Source organism: Ailuropoda melanoleuca, chromosome 8 (assembly GCF_002007445.2).
Source record: "Ailuropoda melanoleuca isolate Jingjing chromosome 8, ASM200744v2, whole genome shotgun sequence".
Lineage (NCBI taxonomy): Eukaryota > Metazoa > Chordata > Mammalia > Carnivora > Ursidae > Ailuropoda > Ailuropoda melanoleuca.
Genome location: NC_048225.1, coordinates 8066927 through 8093876, shown reverse-complemented (window position 1 = coordinate 8093876; position 26950 = coordinate 8066927). Strand labels below are relative to the sequence as shown.

The window sequence follows — 26950 nt, the reverse complement described above, 5'->3', positions numbered from 1 at the left end:
AGGGAGGTTGGCAATGGGATCGTGCACATGTGTGTAAGATATAGGAATGTTAAGCCAGCTTTTTTACAGAACAGGAAGTCATTAATTTCTGACTTCAGACATGCTCCAGAAACTGAATAAACCAAATTTTGGAAAATGGATTATATATATATATATATATATATTTTTACAGCAAGAAGACTTTACCATTTTCAGTATTTTTTACTAGTGGTCTCGAGTTGGGGCATATAAAGCCCCTGTTTCTTGCTTATCTGATATTCCTGATATAGACCAACTATAGCGGTTCTGGACATACCCTTCTAATGAAAACAAGGTAGAGAGAGTCTGAGAAGTGTAAGATGAGAGTGATGATTGTGTGACGTCAAGTACAGTAGTGTCCACCAAGGAAAGCAGACACAAGTGTTCAATAACTGGTAACATTCCTGGAAGTCTGCAAATTTAACTTTTATTTCTTTGCCTATTTTAACAAAGTGATCCCAATGATCCTGACATAAGAGAAGGTTGTTTCAAAAGTCAAGATCTAAGTGAGCCATCCTCTCCCATGTGTCGATCACATTAGTCCAAGGCCTTGACCTCCTCTTGGTCTTCCTTATCTGACTCTGATATCACTTTCCTGTTGGCAGTAACATGAGTCAGTTTAAAGACACAGAATTCTGTAGTCGTGAACACCATGTAGCATGGAAACAACTTCTGAAAGTTTCCCTAGTAAAGATTTACTGTCTTGGATTCTGACTATGCATTAGATTTTGCAACCAAGTATAAACTTACAACTGGGAGAAATGGTCATTATGCTGTGAAGTGATTTGAAGGGTTTGGGAAAAGACCGCCTACCCTAAATATATTTTGCTCACCCGAGAGACACACTTCTGATTATCACTGATAATTGATTTCTTTGGGTTAACAATTGGTCCTTCTTTCCTTCCAATCAGACCTCTTCTAAAATGCAAGTATTCCTGTGGTGAACAATAAACATATTGATACTAAAACCTTACTGCAAACACCCTTTCTATTTCTAGTTCTTTCTGACAAAAGGGGACCTGGATTATTCTAAGAAGATCTCTTGGAGGAGGATGGTAAAGGTGTGTATTCCTCTGTGCAGGGGGCGTTGGGAAAACAAGAAATGGTGGAGGGAGGAAAAAGGGACAAAATTTAAGTGTTTTACAATTGTATTTAAAATATTTCAAAAATTAAAAAATGTTTATAATGTACAGTATAAAAGCATCACCTTCTAAATTAGCTAATACTGAACTACATGACTTTATGAACTAAAATTTTTTGTTACCAATATTTTCTAAATTCCTATAGGTAGTCAGTGTGCTAGGCATTTTGGATGACCCAATTTCTCATTGCGCTTGCAATATAGTTGATAGACAAGTCAAAAATACTTGAGGGGCGCCTGGGTGGCTCAGTGGGTTAAGTGCCTGAGTCTTGATTTTAGCTCAGGCCATGATCTCAGGGTGGTGAGATTGAGCCCCGTGTTAGGCTATGTGCTGAACATGGAGCCTGCTTAAGATTCTCTCTCTCCCTTGCTGCCCCCCCCACTTGTGTGCTCTCTTCCTCTCTCTCTCAGAAAAATACATGAAGAGTTAAGTAATGTAACAGTTAATGAGTTGAGTAGTTATAAAATGTGGTTGCATAGTAGTGTATGGTTATTTGCTGAAAGAACAGTACAGATGGTAACTCAGAGAAGGAAGATGTCCCAGTGAAATGGAATGAAATCTAAGGCTTCAGGGCAGAGGAGGGAAAGTGGGCACAGTGAATACAAAGGAATTAGGCAACCATGTAAGGAATTATCCATTCAAGCTGTGAAGAAATGTTTTACTCTTAGGTGAATCAACAGGGGTGATACCAGGAATGTTCTGAGCATTCCTATAAAAATACGCCCAGAAACCTAAGGCACCCGGACTCATTGCTGCTGCTATGTAAGTACCAGTCTTCACCCATTATTTGAATCAGATAAACGCATCTTTCCATTGACTAGTTTTGCTCTACCCTTAGAAGCTGATTCAAATCATCTGACTAAAAAGCAAGAAAATGAAACTGGTGAGTGTTATGTAGACAACACAGCCAGGTGATTAAGTGATCTTTTCATTTCTTTTAAAAACTTTTAAAAATTACTGTGGACATACTTATTTTTTAAGAGTATTACTTTGATAACATTAAAGGGAGTCAGCCTCAATACCAGAGAGATAAGAATCTAAATTCTCTAAGTGTTCTTTCCTGAATACAGCATGCAAATATATATATTTATCAATTTAATGTTGAGTTAGTCACACTGGTTTTCAGTCGTAATATGAAAAATGGAGAGATTCTTTTTGTTAGGGTTTCTTTAATGATTAACTGGTGATAGGTGGTTTCCTTTAAACTCTTTGGGACCAAGTGCCTCCTTCCTGCTCTAACATTATTCCGGGAATAAGACTATTAACCCCTCACTGTGAGGCTACAGCCCTTGCTACATGAACCTAGGTTTAGCAACCTTAGGGATGCCTTTGATGGTATGGGAGCGGGTAATCTAAAAGACCCGCTGAGTTGCTACAGATAAGGGAGCGAGGTGTGAGGAGGACAGAGTGGAGCGGAGAGGCCATGTTGGCAGGTGAATACGTAGCCCAGAATGGGGAAGGAGGGGAAGGGAATGTGTACAAAGATTCAGGGTTGATCTGCTGTCACGTTTGACCATTTTACGCTGGCCTACTGCACAGACATGCAAGTGGGTACACAGTCTTTAATGTAGACGAGGAGAAGGTTTATTCAAGGTAAGAAATCTGTAAATACAGTAGGTGGGTTTTTAGAAGATTTGAGGGTAAAAGGCAGAGGGAGTACGAAAAAAAGTGCTTTTCTATGGGGGGAACTAGAAAGGTTAGAACATATTTAGCAGAAGTAAACTTACCTTGTTTTGTGTACTTTGGCCTTTGGCTTATAAGGAAGGGAAACCAGTTCTTTCTAAAAACAAAACAAAACAGAACTCGGAAAGGACAATTTTTACTTCTTGCACTGACTGACATTTCCTTACTTGAAAAAAAAACCTAAGGTCGAATTATCACAGAGTTTATACAGACTAGCTTCTTAAATCTGGAGACACCGGGCTTAGAAATATTCCAGATGAAGGGTATTTGGGGTTCATAGGAGAGCAGGTGTTTGTACACCTGTACATTTATAGGGTGCTTTGATTTGTTTTACTATTTTTATTATGTTTCTCTTCATTTGGCATTTGCTTTTGTACGATCTAAGCAGGATCAATCATGTAAAACAAAGACGAGCACTGTCATAAGCCTGTGTGAATACCCTCAGCTTTCCCACACGGGACGGCGACAAACCTGCTGACATCGCCACCTCATTTCTGTCCCAGCAGAGCTGCACCCTCCGGAGAACTCTGATTCCTCAAGGACGACCAAACTGCCTGGTGTCTATATCCTGCCCCCACACCAGGAGATCGAAGGCTCTGGACTATGAGTGTTTAGATTTATAGGGACAATCCATAAAACCTCTGAGAATTTGCCATAGTCCCCTCTCCCCAGATAGATTGACCTGAACGCCTATCAGTCTTACCGAGATCCTTTCCTCTCTTTGTTTTCTTAAGAGTTGGAGAATCTCCTCTCTCTTTTTAGCCTGTTTAAAGGAGAAAAAAAAGTGGGTGAGTTTTTTGACTCAATAATAATGCTTTTGTCTGTAAAGGGTAGATTTTTTTGCATTTTCCTTCTGGAATTATTTGGTACAATTTTAAAAAACGTGTTTTCCATGATAGAGTCATACTTTCCATTTGTAATGCAGTCTGTTTCAGAGGATGCTGCTTTACAAAATGATGTGATTTTGATACTAATGGAAGGGTGTTTTTTGGTGCCCATCTAATAATCTAATAATAACTTTTATTAAGACTTTACATGAATTATGCTGAGAACTTTATGTACCTTATGCCATTATTTTCTTATAATAACTCAGCAGTGACATTACTATTACCCCATTTTACAAAGGAGGAAACGAAGGTTGAAAAACTTACCCAGGCCATGAGGTGGCAGAACCGTGGTTGATCCCAGCTCTGTTTGACCACAAAGCCCCAGCCACTGTCCACCCCACTCAGCTGCCATTGAATAGTTGAGACCAGCAAACTCATACAGCATGCCACAACCTAAGCCCATGACAAGACTCTTAGTAGCTTACATATAGAGTCTCAGTCTCTCATCTCTCCTCTGCCTTTAATTTTGAGACATGCATACTCTCAGGGAAATTTTCCTAAGTGTAAAAATGAATTTAGTATAGGCATGAAGATTTATCAAGATACAGACTATAAAAAAGAGGCAAATATAGATATAAAAATTCTTTCATAAAACCTAGTTACGTTCTGTTTCGGAGACATCCAGGCAGAAAATCGCACCTGCAGCTATTTGAGAACAAAAGAAAGGCCAGAGAATCAGACAAATAAAATTTGTACCTTCAGGTGGCCAAATAAAATGAAAGAAACTCTGTTTAGATCAGGACTAGAGGCAAGAAATAACAGAATAGACGCAGACTTGTCATAGGTAAAAATTCAAAGTCACCCACCCATTCAAATTTGTTGAGCATGGCCCTGTTTTCCTAGGGCTGATGTGACAAAGCACCATAAACTGGCTGGCTTAAAACACCAGGTATTTATTGCCTCACGATTCTGGTCACTAGAAGTCCAAAGTCAAGGCGTTGCAGGGCCAACTGGACCGTGACAAGGAATTCTCCCTTGCCTCCGCCTAGCCTCTGGTGTGGCTGGCAATCTGTGTCGCTCCTTGCTGGCAACTGTCACTCCAAACTCGCCTGCCTGCCTGGGCACATGGCTTTCTCCCTGAGTCTCTGCCGTCTGGTGGCTGTCTTATTAGGACACCCTCCCTACTCCAGTAATAACTTACCTTAACTAATTCCATCGACAGCGACTCTATTTCCAAATAAGGTCACATCCTGAGGAACTGGGGTTTAGGACTTCAATGTATCCTTTTTAAAGGGAGACACATTTCAATCCATAAAGAGCACCTGTGTTGTACCATTACCGTGCTAGGGGCTGAACAACGCAGTTCCGCCTGCAAGGTCATTGCAGAGAAGAGTTGCAAATGTGCTACGATGTGGTTCGTATAGGGTGCGATCAGAGGCCTGAAAAGAGACCCTTAATTCGTACTAGGGTGTGTATGTATCTACGGGGAGACTCAAAGTTGGCCCAGAGGAGACACACTTGTTCCTCCAAGCCATAGTCCCCAGATGGCAATAGAGCCAGGATGGGGATGAAAGCTTCTGAGGCAGCAGAGACAGAGTACACAAGGCGCTGGAGGCTGCTGCATGGCTGAGTGGTTCCTCGGGAGAAACCCTCAGCCCGGAGCCCCGCAGGGGAAGCTATGAACCTTGGGCGTCCACAGAGACACTGGGGCGGAGGAGCCTGAGCAGGGCCGAGCGATCAGCACCTGGGGCAGGTACACCTGGGCCTCGGCTTCGCCTCATCTTGTTCATGCCATATGAATCTCGCCTTTATAAGCCTATGCCGTTTTTATGCTGGGACAGGATTTCTACTTTTACTTGAGCTTTAGGCCATGAATCATATACCACAGTCATTGAAAGAAAACGAATCCGGGGTACTTGTAAATACGAAGCTAAATTTCATAATACCTGTGTACTTGCTAGGGACTGAATAAAATACTGTCTGTAGATTAGGACTTGGGATGTTTTCAGTGTAGGTATTCAAGGTCGGTTTCTTTTCCAGCTTTTCCATTCTGCACGTACTCAGTTGGAATTAACTGCTCCCGTACTGTGATTACATAGCACTTGATACCTTTATTAAGGTATTGATCTTACTGCCCTTGTTTTATCTCATAGTTGCTAACATGACTCTTTCAGTCTATTCATCTTATCCTTCCTTAGAGCTCAGCAGTGCTTTGCAGATGATATTCAATGAATTTTTGTGGAACTGAATTGGTAGAGTCATAATGTCTGAATGAAGTCATTGCACTAATACACAACTATTAGCCTAAGCAAAAAAAAAAGAAAAAAGAAAGAAGAAAAAGGAAAACGTTTAAGAAAGTGAAATTAAACAATGGATAGTTCTTAAAATCCTTATGAACAAAACTACATGATTATTTTGCGTGTTAACTACTGGGTAACCACAGGCAAGTTAGACTGTCGTAATGCTTCTCATATACAAATAGACATGTATGTAGTTATGAGATCTAAAATAATAGTAAAATTAAAAATTCACTTGTCTTAAAAAGAGAGATGATGTGTTTATTCTATGATTGGTCCAGACCACATGCATATTCACGGTAGGACAGTCACACCAGTCACTGAGTCCGGAGTTTGGCCAGTGCCGGCACACCCGCTTCGTGGTGTAAAGTGAGTTCTCACGGCCTGTGCAACCTGACCATGGCCTCCAATTATAGAATTTGTTTTTAAGGGTGGGGGAAGGAACAGTTCTCGTCTCCTCCCCTGCCCTTCCTTTCTTGGTAAAAAATTACTCAAACAGATTTTATGGTAAAAAACAAATGCATTTTTTTCTTTTGATTTCAGGTCCTTTTTTATTATAATGGATTTTAGTACCAAATCGGTTTTATAATATAATGTACGAGAAACAAAGCTTTCAAATATGATTTGATTTCTGCTTCCTGGACATGTTTCCTGGGAATGAATAAGAAAACTACTGTAAGCAACAGTGTCATCAGAACAAAAACACTGCCAACTATTCTAATAAAGTCTCTGCCTTGATAATAGATAAATTCAGCAGTAAGAGAAAATCCTTACAATTTACCCTATTAGTAGGGATAAATAATTTACTTGTGACTTTATAACAACAAAAGAATAATCATTTCTAGGGGCACCTGGATGGCTCAGTTGGTGAAGCGTCTGCCTTCGGCTCAGGTCATGATCTCAGGGTCCTGGGATCAAGCCCTGCATTGAGCCTGCTTCTCTCGCTCCCTCTGCTGCTCTCCCTGCTTGTCCTCTCTCTCTCTCTCTCTGACAAATAAATAAATAAAATCTTTAAAAAAATAATCATTTTGGTTGTGTTCATTAGTGGACTATTATATTTATAAGGCATTTTAGTCATTAAATTTATTAATTCTTAAAATAATATAGGGAGATCAGAATTTATAATATTTTAACATAATATTTTCTTATATATTTATATATTTAATTTATATTATTTATATACTATTCTTGAAAAAATATATTGTGGAATAAAAATTGATTCCAGGAAATTAGGATATGATAATATATAAATTTAATATCTCATAGATGGTTAATGAATTTTATTGTCACATCAAGAATTAAATTGCTTAGTTCTCTCTTTTTGGCTTTTCAGAGCCAAATGACTTGGGTCGCTAAACATTTGGGTTTGAATCTCAATTCTGCTGTATGATTAATGGCAAATAATACCTTCACTATCCCTCCTGGTTCCTCCTTTCTTCCCTCTAACTGTAATCACTAACCCACAGGTTAGAGGTTTATGATCCAGAGGAAATCAGAGAGCCACTTTCTGAGCCTTGGCTTTCTCATTTCTAAGGAAGGTTGTGGAAACTGAAGATCATGCAAAAACTGCTTAACATAGTGCATGGTATACAGTAAATAGTTTAAAAATGGTAGCTATTATTATTATCAGAGAACATTTTTCTTCCAATGCTTTCAAAATGGGGAAGAGTGGGGAAAAAAAAAGAAGAGAAGGACAGATTGCCCACCCTCTGTGGACAGATGTGGAGGATACATGACTCCACCTCTGGCCTACAGGTGAGCTGATGAAGAGAGTCGGGTGGAAGAAAGGCGGAGACAGGGGGGGATACCCAAGAGATTATTTGCCCTTGATTATGTAATGCAAATTCCTCTGTCCACAAATTCTCCAGTGTATTATAAACGTTCTCCATAGGTAATCTTCAGTTATTAAAGAAATGCTTAAAAAACACTAGACTTTAAAAGAAAGTCTTTCTTCACAAGACCTGGTTCTTAAACGAAAACTCCATTTCTTCTTTGGCTTATGACTGAAATTTTTTGAGTGAAACATTAATCAGAAATAGCATATGTGTCTATTCCTCTGATTACTTATCTACATTACCAAAAGAAATTTTCTCTTGAAAATAGTTCAGTATAAGCTGAACTACTGAATTTAATCCTAAGACTATCTTAGAAGAGTATTGGATTGATTTCAAAACCAATTCTTCGCCTAATCACCTGGCAACCATCCCAATGCTCAGAGAATCTAGACATTCTTGGAACTAGTATGGTATAAAAGTATTTAAGCACCTTGGTTCATTGTCAGATGGACCCAGATTCAAACTGTCTTTACTATATTTTAGCTATGTAACTTTGAAAAAGTCACTTACGTGTTTCAACCTCAGCTTCCTCATGTATTAAACAGGGGCAATTATGGTACTTCTCAGAGTTGTTCTGAGGATTAAATAAGAATGGGAGTAAAGGACTTATAGTGTATGCGCTATGTAGTTAGTTCTCAAAATATTATTATTACATAATGAGAGGAACAGATGGTCTGAAAGGAAGATAAACATGAAGAAAATAGACTAAAAACTACTGGAGGAAATATATTAATTCACATGGAAATTTAAAAAAATATGAATTCTTTCCATTGACTATAAATGCAATATATGGTGGTGGCACAAATATCAGAAAATGAAAAAAAGCACATAAAAATATTTAAACACATCCACTGCTGCAACTAAATCTTAATATAAGTTTATAATTTTATTTTATTTTTTTAAAGATTTTATTTATTAATTTGACGGAGAGAGGGAGATAGCCAGCGAGAGAGAGAACACAGGCAGGGGGAGTGGGAGAGGAAGAAGCAGGCTCCCAGTGGAGGAGCCTGATATGGGGCTCGATTCCAGGACTCTGGGATCACGCCCTGAGCCAAAGGCAGACGCTCAATGACTGAGCCACCCAGGCGCCCCTAATATAAGTTTGTAATTTTAAAACCTGTAGAAATTTCAGAAGGGGCGCCTGGGTGGCACAGCAGTTAAGCGTCTGCCTTCGGCTCAGGGCGTGATCCCGGCGTTATGGGATCGAGCCCCACATCAGGCTCCTCCGCTATGAGCCTGCTTCTTCCTCTCCCACTCCCCCTGCTTGTGTTCCCTCTCTCGCTGGCCGTCTCTATCTCTGTTGAATAAATAAATAAAATCTTAAAAAAAAAAAAGAAATTTCAGAAGAACATTAAAGGACCTCCAAAATAAGCAATCTAAGGATTTAAATTCATGCACCAAAGGGAGAAAGGCAGCTAGAGAAGCAGCGGGCTAACTTAATGCTCATAACACAAAAAGCGTGCTCAGTGACTGAAGGAAGATAGCAGTCTAGTTAAAAATAAATGGGACATGGAAATAGGAATGAGCAGAAAGGTGCCTAAAGATGATGACAAGCCTGGCTTGCCTGGGACAAGATGTGTGTTTGGGGAACAGGAATATAGAGGGTAGGATAGCTGGATGGCATCATATTGAGGATATTGACATAAAGGTGACTCTGTTTAAACTTGGTTTAGTAGAAAACAGGAACTATGTTTCTGACTGCAATATAATTTAGAAATAAGAAAACAAATGTCTTAAGAAGACTTCATACATTTGGAAATTAAAAAGCATATTTCTGAATAATTCTTGGGGCAAATTAGAAATCAAAGTAGAAATTTAGAAATACTTAAAAATGGAATAATAATGAAAATACTATAGGGCTTGTGAGATGCAGCTGTAAAACAGTATTTTGAGGGATATTTATAGCTGTAAATACATTAGAAAAGAGATAAAATGGAAAATTAAGAAACAAGCTAAAAAGAGAAGGAAGGTAGAAGGACAATAAGAACTAATCCAATATTGAAGGAAGAATTAATAAAAATCAATAACTAGTACCATAGAAGCCAAAAATATGATGGAGAATAATAAAGCTGAATATTGGTTTTTTGAAGACTATTAAAATAGATAATCATTTGGCATAATTATTAAGAAAAAATACAAATAATTAGAAATGAAAAGGAGTAATAACTAGAGCTACAACAGAGATTAAAAAGATGATTAAAAAACACTGAATCCTTTATGCAATACATTTGGAAATACAGATGAAATGGACAATTTTCTAGGGAAAAATAACTTAGCAAACTAACTCAAGAAATAACAGGCTCATCCATCTAAAACACAAAAAAATAAACAAGGAAACCAAACCTATGCTACTTATTCAGTTTAGAGTCATATTTGTTATTTTAATTTTAATGGTGACTCTCATTTTAGCCACCATGTAGCTCATCAGTTGGGTTTGCCTTGGGCTGAATTGGGTCTAATTGCTGTTGCTGTTCACCACCTCTAAGAGAGCCTTGGCTTCTGTACTAGAGTCTTTGCCTGGGTTTCTAGGAACAGTTGCAAACGGTCTGTATAGTTGAAAATAGTCCTTTCCCAGTTGATTTCTGATAGGGTTTTGGTTGGGAACTACTGATCCAGACCTTCATCATGACTTGCAGAGAGTGGCATTACGATAAATTTAAGTACCTTTTATTTACCTGAAGGGTTAACTAACTCTGCCCATACATTTTTCCTCCATAGTTGAAATTTCAAAATATATTTTCAGTGATATATAATATATATATGTATATCTATATATATATTTTTAATTTTTATTTTTATTAAATTTTTATTTTTTATTTTTGCAAGTGATAAATAAAAATAGGATTATGGGGAAATACTATGAAAGTCTCCTTAACACTACGGACAAGCCAACCTTGATTGTGTCTTTCAATCAGGATGTGGAAACCTGGGGGATTGTACCTTTTGTGTCTACATCATTTCATAATCTATATTATCACCATTTTACTCCTTTATCAAAGCATTTCATTTAATACTAAAGCTTATTTTATACCCGCTACAATTCTATCTTTCCATTATGGGTTAAAAGAAAACCTAAAGGGAGCAGAGAAGATAAAACAAACTTTCGGGGCGCCTGGGTGGCACAGCGGTTGAGCGTCTGCCTTCGGCTCAGGGCGTGATCCCGGCGTTATGGGATCGAGCCCCACGTCGGGCTCCTCCGCTATGAGCCTGCTTCTTCCTCTCCCACTCCCCCTGCTTGTGTTCCCTCTCTCGCTGGCTGTCTCTATCTCTGTCAAGTAAATAAATAAAATCCTTTAAAAAAAAAAAAAAAGATTAGGTGAGTTTAAAAAAAAAAAAAAAACAAACAAACAAACTTTCATTGAGTAACTGCTGGATAACAGGCCCTGTGTGAGGGATTACTCATTTAATCCTCATGACACAGTGAAGTGGGTGTTATTATTATCACTGCTTTACAGATGGAAAGAGCTCAACCCCATAAAAATTAACCACTTTTCTCAGGTCACTTAACTGGCAGGACCAAGGATTCAGACTCATTCCCAATACTGTTGGTTTGACTCCATATCCCATGCTTCTTTTGCTAGACCCCTTCAAACACATCCTCGAGATTTTGGAACACTTAACACACACACACACAAACACACACACACACACACACACACAGAGTGACAGGTGGTTTCTTCATTTAATCTTCATTTTGAAAATAAAGAATTAATAATTAGGATTAGCCATGGTGAATAAGACAAGTATAGTCAACTCTCAGAAAATATTATATTCTAGTAGAAAATGATATTATGGGAATACACAGAGTGGGGAGCTTGAGGTCAGTTTTGACCAAAGTTTGTTTATTTTTTGGTTTCATGTAGCACTTTGCCAAAAGTGTGTTAAACGGTAAAGAATAGTTGAATTATAGTAGTATTTTTTTTTTCAAGTAGGCTCCATGTTCAGCACGGAGCCCAAGGCAGGGCTTGAAATTATGATCCTGAGATCAAGACCTGAGCTGAGACCAAGAGTCGGACACTTAACTAACTGAGCCACCCAGGTGCCCCAATAGTAGTACTTTTAAACTGATGAGGCTTCTCTCTCTTTTTTTTTTTTTGAGCTTTCTAAGATCTCATTTAGTATAAATTAAATATATGATAGAATTTTTTGATGAAAAGTTAACTATTAAATGAGAATTACGTTCCAAATTTAGAATATTATCTAGGCAGAGCCAAGGCTCTATGGTTTAACAGAGGTTAAGAAAGTTATCTGATTTTTCTTTCTTGAGGCTCCTAAATTTAATTTTTAATTCTATGCCTATGATTAGGAGTCCAATAGGAGCACTAGGGAATTTCAGATGTAGTCCTCAGAGGGTTCCATTTCTCTTCCACATTACACGTGCCAACTTGAGGAAGGTGAGAATTATCATTGACTTTAGGTAAAATTATGCATCATCAATAAAAAGTCTCAGATCTGGGCTTGATTCCAAAAGGCAGTATGTACCTGCCGGCTTGCTGATTTTGATAATGCTTCAATGATGAATTTCCTCCATAACTTTACTGCCATTCCCCGTGCCTACTAATTGAAATCTGCTATGTAGAGTCCACAATTTCCATATAGTATAGTAAGACACAGAACTGTTGGATTTCAAATGATCTACTATATACCTTAAAAGATAGCCTGAATAATCAGTGAAAAGGCTTTCTCCAGCATGAATTTTCAGAGGAAAACCTAGCAGCAGCAATCTATGAGAGTGGATAGAGGATGCCAGAGGATTATTGACTAGAGAGAGAATGCTGACTGGCAGGAAAAAGATGCATATCTAAGCACCTTTCCATATCTCCTGGAAACTGATTGATCCTGGCTCAAGGCCCAGCTCTGACATATATAATTTTCATTTAAAAATGACAGCTTACTAAAATGAGAAAAACATATCCGTCATTACATAAGGGGGAGTCAATACAATTTTTCTTAATGTAGATTTCAATAAAATATTAACTTATCCCTTGTGAAGAATAAAAAATATATTTTTTCTTGGTTCTGCTACATATTTTTTCTTAGTTCTGTACACATATTTTAATGGAAACCAACAATAATTACCTGAAGAGTGTAGCTCTGGTTTTAAAACATTTGCACAAAATAAGTGCATGAAAGTGAAAGTGATTTTAAACTGATTAATGTTGCTTTAAAAGGCACTTATTTTAAAAAAAGCAATAAGTGAGTTTTGAATTTTAATGTTGAGAAAAATAGGAGCATAAAACGAACATTACATTTTAAAATTCAATAGAGTATATACGATTGAATGATATATTATTGATGATTCAGTCTAATTACCAAGGCTTATCTTCCACAAACAACTAACTACTGAGTCCTTAAGGTTTTCATCATATGGATGCATATAGATAACTTAATGGGTTAATAGCACTGCCCTCCTCTTTTCAGGTGTGTCTTTCCTGTCTTGCCCATTAGGCTGTAAGAAGGAGGGGGTGGGGGACTCTCCATCAGATAACTCCCAAACCTCATCCTGGCCCTACTTCCCCGAGAGTTTCAGGCCTGACAGCTCCACCCACTCATCTCCAAGGAACCCCAAACGTTAAGTCCCAGCTGAGTTTTTAACCCTCCGCTTTCCAACAAAACAAAACAAAACAAAACACCTAACACCAATGCAACACCCGACCTTTATCCAGTGTCCCTTGTGTCAGACGGTGGGACCTGTCATGCAATCCAGAGAACTAGGGGTTATCTTTGATAGCTTGCTCGGCCTCACCTTTCATATCCAATATAGGGTTTAAGCCTTAGTTATTTTACTTCCTAATTCTCTCTCTAATCCATTTTTTCCTAACCCAAGCTTATCATCGCCCTCCAGGTAGATAACTGCAGTGGTCTGCTCTCTGGTTTGTCCCCTTCAGCTCTGGCCACTTTCAAACCATTCTTCGCTCCGTCATACATCTCTTAGTGGAAACCATTCTCCATATTATAGTCTCCTGACCTTTCCAAATAAATCCAATATTATCGACCCCCAATGTAAAACCCTTCAGCGGCTTCTTACTGTTCTTACCATGGCCTACCCTTTGCATTACCTCGCTGGCCATTCATCTTCTGAAAGGCCCTATGGCTTTTGAAGCATAGGATCTCTGCCAAGCTGCCTCTGCTGTCTGGAATGCTCTCCCATTGCTCCCTCCACCCCTGCTTCTGGCCTAATTAATGCCCACTCCTCCTTCAACAGAAATCCTTCCTGTTCCCTTCATTGGATCAATACTGCCCTATTAAATGTTGTCCTAACATCACATATAATTCACAAATCTCTCTCTCCCTGACTAGACGGCAAGTTTCAAATAAGGATAGAGTTTGTATCTTTAAAACATGTTGGACTCCACCATTGGACTCTAGTGCCAGGTACATAGAGGTACTCAATAAATATTTGTTGAATAAATCTTGCCCAATTCTTCCAAATCAGACTTTCCTAACTTTTCCCTTATGATTTATTTTACTATATGGCTTTGCTTGGCCCTTCTTGCCTGACCTTAGCATTGCCCCTTCAGCTTTGAGCCTGAACTTGCCTACATCTCTCTCTCTTTTTTTTTTTTTGAGATTTTATTTATTTATTTGTGAGAGAGGAGAGAGACAGAGACAGAGAGCATGAGCAGGGGGAGGGGCAGAGGGAGAGGGAGAGGGAGAGGGAGACGCAGACTCCCTGCGGAGTGGGAGCCTGACATGGGGCTCGATCCCAGGACCCTGAGATCATGACCTGAGGAGAAGGAGATGCTTAACCGACTGAGCCACCCAGGTGCCCCGCCTACATCTCTTTTAAGGCTACAGAGTTTTTAGCTGTTTTGGGCAAACATTCAGCTTGGCCCCGCATGACCCTATATTTCCGTGTAGAGCCTTACCTGTATGGAGTAAGACCTACACAAAGTCCAACTCAACTTCATATTATAGGCTAGTGTCTGTCCCTGAACCAAGTGTTTACATGATGTCTATGGGCAACATTTATGGTCATAAACTCTACAGAATGCAAAGATAATATATAAAACATTATAACCACCATTAAAAATGATCTTTTTTCTGTTTTTAGTTATTCAGTGCTCTAAAAATATATCCTTTATAATAAAAGTTTCAAGGTTTAGATATACTATCCTAAATAACAGGTAAATTTTTCTAATAAATTACCAAATTAAGGTAACAATGAAAATATACCTTTATTTGTTTATCTAATAGAGTCAACCGTTTGTAGATTGATTTATTTTTTTGAGAGAGAGAGAGAGAGAGCATATGAGTGGGAAGGGCAGAGGGAGAGGGAGAGAGAGAATCCTAAGCAGGCTCCATGCTCAGCATGGAGCCTGATGCAGGGCTTGCTCTCATGACCCTGAGATCCTGACCTGAGCTGAAATCAAGAGTCAGACACTTCATCAACTGAGCCAAATTGATTTTTGAGCATTTTTTGGCTTGGCCAAGAAAAATTACCATAGGTCAACTTTTATCTTGCATATTAATGGCTTTAAAATAGTTTTCTGGGTAATGGCAGTAAGGGAATAACACAACTGTTTAGCAATGTCATTGTTAGGGGGAAGGATTTATGCTTCTAGGACTTTGCTTTCTTTTTTATAGCCAAACCTCTCTCTTGTATCAAAGTTCTAGTATATGGAAAATAATCTTGTCCCCTGCTGTTCAATTTCTTGTTTGGTCTAGTAGCCCAGATATTCTGGGATAGTGGTCCTCCCTTATTTTCCACAGTTGTATTCTAATTTCCATGGCAAGATTTCTCTTACAGGCTGTTGAACCTTTGTACCATGACCTTACATTTCTCTGTTGCCTTTTCTTGGTATCAATTCCTTTGGAGAACATACAATGCTCATTGACTATGATTTTGTTCTGTGGCCTGTGGACCGTATTTCCACTATTGTCTTGTCATTGATTTTAAAACATATACAATCTTTCTGGGCTTCATTCTTCATTCAATGGTTTCATTTAATCGTGTTTTACAAGGAGATAATTAGTGTGGGTTCTTGACCAGTTGTATCTTAGGGTTTAAAATGTTTTTATTCTGTTCTTAAGATGAATGTATATAGAACATAAAGTACATAGATCTCTGGAAAAAAAAAAGACAAAGATGCTTTGGGGACTTGTCCAGCTCTGGGCCTGGGTCTGCCTTGGGCAATGAATTCGCCTATATGATCCCAAATCTCATCTATTTGATCCCTTTCCCCACGTATGTTTTCATGGACTGTGAAGTTACAAAGAAGATTAAGAGGGGAATCTCATCTGTCAATGAAAATGTTTCTTGAGTTTGAATAATGTTTGAAAACAAAGTGTACTATAGATAACATAAGAGTAATTCATATTTATATAATCTAATTATCATTTGCTACCAAATATTTGCTTGTTACTGTGAGTGCACACTCTATTTTTATGATTCTTCCACTTGAATTCTTTGACAAATTAGGAACAATGGGAATTTAAATGACTATCTTTTGTTGGTGAAGGAGAAACCTACCATCTCCTAATGGTATTTACTTTATGAAGGAAAAGGAACTTTGTTAATATTGCACAAGAGCATAGAAAAACTAAAAAAAAAAAAAAGCGAGATAACACTGTTACTGAGAAAATCTAGGTTTGTCTGGGAAGCCAATTCTGATCATTTTGACACCAAAAAGGATTTTCTTTTATCTGAACATCCTGGCAATGACACTGAGGAAATTTCCTACCTCTTTGGTTTGGCTCTATGAAACTGACTTAAAATGAGTCTGAGTATCCCTCTTATTTCTTTGAAAGTGTAGGATAATGGAGGATAATATTAAAGTTTTCCACTTTCATTTTGTTTCATAAATCAGTAACTAAAAGTATTGTAAAGCTTCTTAGATTCTCCTTTAAGAATCTTCTCATAGCACGATTTCTTCTGGTTCATGGAAGTGCCATAGACCAAGCTCACTTTTGAGGAAGACTTACACTATAGTCAATCTTGGTTGCCCAGGTTGTGTGATAGGATGGATTAAAACCCCATGCCCAATAAAGAGTATATCAGGGATGTTGTTTGGTAGATTGCATAATTTCTTGTAAAAATCTTTAGTTTGTATGCATTCATGTCAGAACTTTGATTCCAGATGGATATCTCCAATATGCCATCTATATATGCTTTAAAATACTGCTCTGATCTCTTCCTTCTCCCAGCAAATGAATTATTTATAATTCTTTTCATAAAGAGATAATCACCTAAAGAGCTTTCTTTAAAGGTGGCAAAACTAAAAAGTAAATTAGTTTTATGATTTCAAAAAATTAGCTGACCATTTATTATAATGTTTTCAGACTACTTTAGAACTCTCAAAGGAAGAATAATAGTCTAGCATAGTGCTATAAGGTTTCCTTTATGGACAGAGTAAGCCATTTAATCTTGACAGACTCAACTGTTTTTGATTTTCTGCCATGGATATCCATCAAAGAAACAGTAGTTGTGATTAATAGCATTTTGTCCACGAACCAAAAGCATTTCTAATGTATACCTGGAATACATTCCAAAACGGAGGATAACATTACAGTTGGAAAAAAGTTCAACAACCAAAAAATCAGTATCAATTGGGAGAAAAGGTTTTTATGAAGGTAATTTTAAGACACATGGAAAAGGAATTTTTAGATTTTTCATTAGTTTTAAGAAAAAGTAGAAGAAAAACCTCTAGGAGAATTGATGGGAAATACTTTTTCCCATGTTAAGATGAAAATCATACGAGGTATTTACTTATCAATGTTTATGTCCAAAATACGTAGAAGATTCTCTGAAATTGAATAGAGCGTTGTAAATTTTCTATTAGCTAAAAAGAACCTCCCACCGCCACTTATTTTCTGCCATTGAAAATTCTAGAATGGTGAGGGCAGCAGGGCAGGTAGAGTGCTACAGACCTAGAAAACCAGTAGTACCCAAAAATGGACTCTACGTTTTCGTAATTACAGGGAGTCACATTTCCTCCCACCACACAGAGACCCCTGAGATAAAAGTAAAACTGAGAGGAGAAGTGATGTGCTAACCTGCTCCTCAAGCCGACTTGCAAACAGATTAGCTTTGGGGAGTATTCCTGCAAAACTATCAGCCTAGAAAAATCTGCCAGATGGATACATGTGGGAAAGGCAAAACAGAATGGAATTATCATTGTATAGAGCATATGTTCGCTCATTGATTCATTCAATTATGCATTTATTTATTCAATCTACAAATATATATTGAGTTCCAATAACCAGAAAGACACTGGGCTTAAGCATTAAAAAAATGATCTCCATCCTCATGGAGGAGAAGAGAATTTACCTTTCTTAAAGGCAAACTGTGGCCAGGGGCTGCACGTAACTGTCAAGTTTTTTTTACATTCCTCCTTTTATATCTGAGGAAGCTGAGCCTCACAGAGTTAAAGAGGTTGTTCGAGGTCATGCAAATAGTAAGTGGCAGAGTCAGACTTCCAGACTTGCTTTGTTTTTGAATCCACTCCACCAAGGTGTCTGTCATCTGGCAGGAAAGGCGGAAGCATGCACAGCGGCCCATAACACGGACCAGAGACAGACACGAATGCGACCAGAGAGATGGAGGGGACTTGCTGGAGGAGCACACAGGAGGAAGCCCTTCATTCTCTTAGTCTCTAGGTCACCTCTCCTGGCCCAGAGAAGTTGGCATTTGAGCTGGGCCTTGAAGGCAAATGGGGAAGAGCATTTCAGGTACGGGTTGAAGCATTTCTTCAGGTTGAAGAAAGAGCTTATAGTCTCACAGGTCTGGGAACAGTGTTTCTCATACTTGTTTTATTCCTACTACAGTTTTGAATTTTAGGTTATCTGGCAGCAGACCCGAACAGTGCCATGGCCAGCAGTCATTATAATACAATGAGTCTCACGGGCTTTGGAGTTAGAATAGAGGCTTTGAATCTTGGCTCTGCCACTTTCCACTTGTGGGAACCGGAAAATCATTTAGGCTGGTTTGACTTAAATGGGGAGAATCATCAGGAGGCTATTTTAAGGAGAATATGAGTTGAGATATGTACGTTTATAGCACATGGTACACGCTCACTAAATGGGCTCTTATGACTATCACAGGACAATAATATCTGAGGATATCTGTAGCAGCACTCAGTTCTTGCAGGATTCTCTTGCCTTTTGTACCACGGCATGTCTGAACAGCATTCTACTATCAGTACTGACTAAGCTCTCCTACGTACTCACAAGGCATACCTTCAGTGACATTGTTTCTTTCCTGCTGGCTTGCTGATTTGTTGGGCTCCTTCTACCCTCAACAAACAGAATCTTCTTCTTTACTGCATTGCAGGACCCACTCGACTTAATGTACAATTTGGCAGATAACACAGAATAATGTGTATATTTAGATTCCGCAAAAACTATTTTATCCACTCACCGCTTCGATAGCACATATGGGGAGGATCCAGAGTGTGCCCTAGCCTAGTGGTTGAGAACCAATGGTCCAGAGTGGGCTGCACTGGGGAAGGGGGAAGGGTGCAGGGGAAGGAGAAAGGTGGTAGGAGGAGTCAGTCAGGTTATGGTCAGATTGGAAAGAAACTTAAATACCGTGCTGAAGGATTTGGTCTTGATCCTGGAGAAATGGAGAGGCAAGGAAAAAATGAAGGTAGGTGGATAGATTGAATTGTGGCCCCAGCCATTCCTATGTTGAAGCCCTAACTCTGTGTGTAACTGTATTCTGAGATAGGGCTTTTAGGGGGGTAATTAGGGTTAAATGAGTTCATAAAGGTGGGGTTTTAATATGATAAGATTAGTGTCCTTATAAGAAGAGGAAGAGACACCAGAGTTCTCTCCCTGTGCCATGTGAGGACCCAGTGAGAAGCTGGCCATCCACAGGCCACGAAGAGAGGTTTTATCAGAAACCAACTATGATGGCATCTTGATCTCAGACTCTCAGCCTTCAGAACTGGGAGAAGACAAAATTCTGTTGTTTATGCCACCCAGGCTGTGGTATCTTGTAACTGCAGCCCTAGCACCCTAATACAGAAGGAGAGAAGCATAACTGGACTTGGGTTTTAGGAAACAAACTAGTGTACTGTGGAGGACGGCTTTGCATAGTCTTTGTCTAGTCAAGTCTATATATTCTTTGAAACTCAGCTCCTTTGGGAAGATTTCTTGATTCCTTAAGCTTCATTTTGATGTTCCTCAATGTGTTCCTGTAGTATTACGTGCATACACGTCTATCATAATAATGTATCATAGTTCTTGACTTTAATTGGCTGTCTCTCCCACCAGACTGAACTCCTTGCGATCAAGGACCACATGTCACCTTTGTATTCTCAGCATCTAGTATGGTACTTGACACTTGGTACTTCTCAATGAATATTATAGAATTAAATAATTAATATAGAAGAACTCGAGGCAAGGAAGCCAGTTCTAAGACTACTGATAAATAGCCCATTAGCAGAACATCCACTTGTAACTCACATCATCTTAACTGTTTGACAAAACATGACGAGAACTGACAATAGTGTGTCTTTAGTCTTTTATTTCTAATGTCTTCCAAAAATGAAATTTAAAAGTGCTGAGGAAGTTGAATTTAATGATTTTTACCTCACTAAAAATTAGGCTCCATCCCACCCTTTAAGTCCCAGTACAAATACATAGTGCCCAATATCCTCAAGAATGAAGCAAACGCTGACTATAATCCCCTCGTTTGTTTGGAGGAATCACCAATAAGCTATAAGGTGAATTAATGTGATCGGCAAACACGAATGCATCATTCTGTAATCTATGCAGAATTCCCGACAGGCTTTCAGAGTTTGCCAGGGTATCCAATGATTAAAGCCATTAGGCCCAAGTGAATCTTCTATCTTTGCTTTTATGGTACAAGAGCAGTTACAGGAATGGAACTTAGCCATTAACCAAACAAAATGTTCCTATAAATCACTGTATTAATTGCAGAGTTAATGTCTGTGCCCGTGTCATGAAAAGCAAACAAGAGACGTTGCCAAAAAGAGATGTGTTCGGTGGCTTTGACTATGCTAATTTGTTAAATTTCAACCTTTAGTCAAAATGGTTCTAGATGACAGACTCATTCCTCCAATCTTTTAGTTTTGACTTATTAAGCTGGTCAATTCTATTTGATTTTTCCAGTTATTACAACATTCTTAGAACATTGTATATGGTTTGGCACTTTATTGGAGGTAAGGTGTGTGAATTCATTTTCTCCCATTTCCCTGACACTCCTGTTCCTGTATATCCTTGGGCTTTTGCAGAGACTGAGAATAGCCAAAATTTAATAGAATTTTTTAATCTTCAATTAAAATTCTAATAAAGTTTCTCTAATTGCTCAAGCTGATGTACCAGAAGTAGAAAAATTTTACATATATATGTGTTTAAAATAATAACTGGGATTATTTAGAAAATAATGAATTTCTAATGAAAATCAGATGACCTTCTGAAATATTGGCTTACCTTTTGGAGATACTTTTTTTTCTCCTCAGATTCCTGAATCTTTATGGTTTCAGCAGTGACATCTGTAGTCTCTAAAGGAAATAAGGTCAAATTCAATCTGAAATAATTTTAACATGATTTTATAATAATGTTGATATAAACTTGGATAAATGTTAAAAGGTAACAGAGTAGGAAGGTAAACACAAATACCTACTGTCCTGAAACTTTACAAACCGATTCATAAGTAATTGGAGACTGAATTAGTTAGCTATGGCCGAAGGGAACCTGTAATCTCTTTAGAAGAGTAAGCCTGAGTCCAGAGACAAGAAAAGGCCTCTGAAGAAAACATATTTGCAGTAAAAGAGTTTCCAATTTCTACATTTCTATTCAACGTGTTAGGGGAATTTGGACATTCTCCTCTGGATAAGTAGGATGGTCTCTGAGACAGGGTTTTGGGATGCAATTCACAAAGTTATGCCAAAGTGTAAAGATGTCTCCTAATTACCTATTTTCTGAAGGATCTAGGAATCAGGATGTTGAAATGCGGAAGACTTAGTACTTACTGTTTTTCTCAAGGCTAAAAGGCTGGAAGTAAATTTTCTCTAAAATATACAAAAGGGAAGTGAAGAAATTATTGGAAAGACCACAGCATTAAAGATATTTAAGCCTTCTAAAAAAAATGGGGGCTATTTAAGCTTTCTACACCTATAAAAATTGCATAATAACAGTTTCCATATCTCAGGCTTACTAAGGTCTTACAGGTCTGGGGACTTGGTTCCTAATATTGATTCTGCTTTCAACTTTCTCCGAGGCTTTCAGGTTTGAACTTGGGTATGTAAACAACCACCTTTAACATCCTTTCAGTCAACGTATAACGTTTCCCCCAGATTATTCTATACTGTTTAGCCCAACAGATGCCATAACCTCAGGGATACTTTCCGATGTGGTTTTAGATGTAACACATATACCACTGACGCTTTCCGGGTGGAAGGACTGCTGAGAAGTTAAAAACAAAACAAAAAAACCTGTTTGTATAGGGTGTTTAGACGTTTGAAAGGAAAGGTTCTTATTTTAGAACTAGATGGGGCGGTTGCTTGTGGGAGCGGCTCTGGTGTCCTCAGAGGTTGGTTGGTGATGGCGGCGGCGGAACCCGGCGGCCTGAGGCAGCTACTCACCGGGCCGACCGGGCCGACCGCGCCGACCGCGCCTGGAGGGCCGGGCCACCGGCAGGCGCTGACTGCTACCTCGGGACAGCGCCAGCTGAGATTCGTTAGTAGGATACATCGAGGCCGCGATCCAGAACTGCTTGGCCAGGTTGGCGTCCTGTGCCGAAGTCCCGGTGAACACCAGTAATCCCTGGGGGCAAATTTCAACCGACTCCTGGTGGCTGGGAAGCCTTCGGCCGGCGCCCGTTTCCATGGCAGCTCAGGACGCTTCTCTGCGTTGCCTCGCTCTTCCTCCGGCCCCGCCCTGCGGAGAACCGTCGAGCTGGCCACCACCACCTCCAGCAGCGCTTCGATTCCCCGAGAGAGGCTGGGCTCCAGCGCGTGCCTGTGGGCTATCTGAAGCCCACTTCTGCGGTATCACAGGCTTCGGGACCGGTCCAAGCCTTGGCGTCGAGATAGGAAGAGTCAAACAAACATCGGGTTTGGGGTGGTTCTTGTCCTGTTGGGAATCAGGAGGGCAGTACTTGAGCTCTCTCACCACCTCAGTCAGCCTTCAACCCACCGCCCCTCCCAGCTTCCTTCCCCCCAAATGTATCTATATATCTAAATAAAGCTTTTCGTTCTTAGCCCTACCACCCCAACCCACCTCTCCTTCCACACCAGATTGCCACAGCTCAGCTCGCCCTGTGTGGATAGTATGGTTGAAGAATTCAATAGGGCAGCTAACATCCTAGTCTATGGGAGCCAGAGCCCTGACCGGGGAAATATCTGTGTATAAAGTTTTTGCTGCATATTCCCCTCTGCCCCATCCTTTAAGAGAAATCTCATGGAAGAAGCTGAATTTAGATTCTAAGTGCATTTACTAATCAGTCCCACTAAAAGCTGACTGCACTGCAACAGTCCTAAATGATCACTTAAAAGAAGGACTTCATTTGATGTGTGGACTCAGTCCCTTCCTGAAAAATAAATTATGAAAAATGTTAATGTATTCTTATAAAAATATTAATAAATGTATTCTTATAAAAATATTAATGCATTCTTATAAAAATATTAATAAATAATTAACTTTCCTGGGAGATTTCGTTAATCTAGGAACAATCTAACCATTTTAGCCATAGCCAAGTTGTAATTACCATGACAGGAATTGAGATGCACATCATAAAGCCAAGTCAGGAAAGGTAATAACCACAACTTATGACCTTATGGCACTTTATTCTTTCGAAATATTAATACAGTCTCACAGACAGTTCAAAAGTTGATAATTGCAAGTCTATACAATGACACAGATCAGTGAAGGGAAGACCCTATTTCCCAATATATCTAAAATTTTTTTGGTTAAGAGCCTGAATTGATAAATTATAAAGACATATAAATTATACATTGTGTATTTAGCTGCTAAAATACTGAGTTTTCTCTTGGATAAGCTATTAATAGGCAATGGGTAATATTGGAGCATTTCCAAACCCCACCTTCCCCCAAACACACTGATGTGCACAGACGACTCGTTTGGATGATTCCCAAATCTTTTTACCTGGCCGTGTGGTTAGTGATTGGTACTATTAGCAATCAGCTAACTACACTGCCTAGTAACTAGACTCACAGACAACAAGGTTTACTTCCATCATGCACTGCAGTCCCAAGTTGGTGCCCACACGTTGTGATAGACAAATCATATTGGTTCAATAGGAGCTCACTTTAGTTGGTGGGTTGGTGAATACCTTACTAAATAATGAAAAAGAGGCACAATGAATCACAGCATACAGCATTAAACGTTACATAGGGGGCTCCTCCCCGAAGTCTAAATGTCATTATAGCTCACAGTTAAAGCCATTAAGCTTTACGCTTGTCGCTCTCCTTGCAGGAGGATTGCCCAGTCTTGCTTTTACTCCTGGGGTAGCTAACAGTTTAACGGTATATAGCAGCAGCCGTTCGGCTAGTTTGCTGGAGTGTCCTCGCAGGTTGAAACGTGCTCGGCGGGCAATGCTGTGCCCAGCAAATGCTGACGCATCAAATCTCGAAGCGCAGCTTTCTCCCAACGCTCCGGGTTGGCCGTTTGCCGCCGAGGGTGGCGTCCTCCCGCCCGCGGGGCGGCGGGTGATGCTGTGCCTTGTTTTGATGGCAGTGGAGTTAGTGATTGTAAGCACCAGAGTACAATCAGCTAATTACACTGCCTACAAACCGAGCACCGGGCGCCCGCGGGCTGCAGCTCCCGGACGGTGGGCGGCGCCAACGCGATGGCCCCCAAGCCGGCAGGCCGCGGGGTTCGGGCCGCGTCTCCCCCCGGGCGATGCCCGACGTGCCTGGGCGGACGCCCCGGACCCAACCTGCACCCTCGTCCGACCCCCGCGCACACTTGGCGTGGCAAGGCCAGCGGGCAGCACTCGGAGGGGACCTGCACCCCCGGGCCGCGCCCCCCCAACTCCAAGTGTTCCCGGCTTCATCCTAGACGCCGCCGAGTCCCCGCGCCCGTCTCCCGTGCCTCCCAGGGCCCTTCCCCGCAGCTTTCCTTCCCGGGTCCTTTCCTCTACGCTTTCTCGGGTCCGGCTCCCACCTCCTCACTCCCCTGTCCGCTCCGCCCCAGAAAACTCTTCAGTCCGTAACCCAAACCCTAGAGCCGGCTCTCTCAACCCCGTGCGCCCCGCAGCTCCGAGTGGCCGAATGACCGTGGCAGTGGCGGGCCAACCGCCCTCGGAACCCCGTGGCGAAGGGGGCGGGGCGCGCGAGGTGTGGCGAGGTGGAGGAGGGGCGTGGTGGGGGAGGGGAGGAAGCCGCGAGCAGGGGCCGAGGGCGGGTCCCTGCGGGGAAGAGGCCCTGGAGACCGAGGCACAGATTCCTGAGAAGTTTCTCTTCCTGATAGGGCAGGAGGGACAAAGGGCTCCTTCTCCACTACCCCTCCCCAAGAAGCCCCACACGCCCACCCAGTTTTCATGCCCATCTTTGTCAGGGAAAACAGCTTGGCCTGGTACCAAATTGTAGGCTCTAATTTTCCAAATGGAGATAGGCCTGGGTGGCCTCTGGCATGTGGGACTACTGCCTTGGAGAGTCCCGTCTGCCCCCTCGCCTTGCCCTTGGGTTTCTCTTACACTCTTGGAGGGCCATGCAATGAGGTGGAGGGTTGGCTCTTCTCATCAAATAGTGAGTGGGCCAGATGATGAGTTCGATCAAAGCCTGGTCCTAACATACTTATTTAAACACCTGCTATATGTTCAGCACCTAAGGTCATTCATTCTACCCTCCGTATGTATAATCTCGGTGCTAACACAATGTGAACGCCCATTATTTACCAGTCAAGACAGTATACAATAAATTATTAAATCGGGGAGAAACAGAAGAGGCTGTGGTGGGGCATCAATGAGGACTGTAATTGTCAGGGAAGGTTGACTGAGGAGCCAGGCTCCAATAGGCCCTCCAAACAAGAGAAATTAGGATATTCAGGGTGAGGGCTGGGAAGGCCAGAGAAACAATGTCTTGTGACCAGTTATATTTTCTTTTTCTCACAGTTCCACATCTGATGATGTAGGTGTATTTATGTGCGTATTCGGACTAGATTGAACAAAAGAGGACAGTTACAGAGAACTCCCGGGAGACCTCTACTAATGCTTCTTTCCTTGAGTTACTCCTTCCCTCTTTTCCTTCAATGAATGTGTTAGGAAAGGATAAAGAATATTCTAATTCCACACTTTGTGGAACCTTCCAGTATGGTCTTCATGCATCTGGTATAGAGCACTCATTGTTGACCCCAAAAGCTTAGTTCTAAATTATTTTCCCCAGAGGACAACTTCCCAGCTAGGGACTGATTCCCTAAACCCAGGAAACGGTTTCATAGATGCCACTAGTCGAATGAATTAGGGGCCAGTAATCTAGATCATTCAAAACAAATTCCAAACTTACACTATTGAACCACCCATCCCAAGGATGAGTTTGAGTTACAGTATTATCTTTCACTATTAAAGACAGCACATTTTTTTTTTGCCACATGCATCATGTGTTCTGAGAACACCAAAGTAAAGAGTAAGAAATCAAAGTATAAAATGTACAGTACCGAAAACATTAATTCTCAAGAGCAGGATGTTGTAAAACACATCACATAAACCCCTCATGCTTCCTCAACACGTACAGTGTACTGAGCCATACCAGGCAATATGCTGGAATCAGAGCTAAGGAAGCTGCAAGCTCTCCAGAGGCAACCATAGAACCAATCTTGTATTTGCTAGTTCAATACACATACATACATAAATGCAGGAGTGAAATAGCATCCATTCCGTTAGCAATATGCAGACTTACAAGCTTTGGTTAGGACATAATTATAAAAACAATTCTGTTTTTTCAAATTGTTAGTTGCTTTACCCAATACAATATTAAATACCTCTTCCTGATTGACATCTTATGATTATTAGTTGATCTTACATTTCTTACCTGACCCGGATTGCTGCCCTCCAAGGTAGTGGCTGCAGTAGATGCCTTGAAATTTATATTCTTAAAGCTTTTCTCCAAAGATAATTTAAAAAAATAAAGAAAATGTATGTAAAATTCAACAAGATGTATTGCCTCCAGAAATCGATTTTTTTTAATGCAGTCTGGTTTACAGGTAGTGCAACTAAAAAA

General features: G+C 40.2%; 1 protein-coding gene across 1 annotated transcript; it reads right to left on the bottom strand.

The window, feature by feature from the left end:
* Positions 1-437: 437 nt before the first annotated feature.
* On the bottom strand, positions 438-26950 carry HOATZ (HOATZ cilia and flagella associated protein). The gene is made up of 6 exons (XM_034667705.1): positions 26762-26950; positions 22355-22844; positions 21201-21271; positions 3547-3606; positions 2888-2940; positions 438-613 (listed from the first exon to the last, which is right to left on the bottom strand). Exons 2-6 carry the CDS (start codon positions 22596-22598, stop codon positions 556-558), a joined length of 486 nt encoding a protein of 161 aa, XP_034523596.1. The 5' UTR covers positions 22599-22844; positions 26762-26950; the 3' UTR covers positions 438-555.

Bases quoted from the DNA above. Each gene is read 5' to 3' on its own strand.
- HOATZ (XM_034667705.1), bottom strand. From the start codon at position 22,598: ATGGAAACGGGCGCCGGCCGAAGGCTTCCCAGCCACCAGGAGTCGGTT. The intron at 3,607-21,200 runs GTAAGCCAATAT...TCCTTTAAACAG, and splicing joins AAAAAAAGTATCTCCAAAAG to GCTAAAAAGAGAGAGGAGAT. The intron at 614-2,887 runs GTAAGTTTACTT...TACTGCCAACAG, and splicing joins GCCAAAGTACACAAAACAAG to GAAAGTGATATCAGAGTCAG.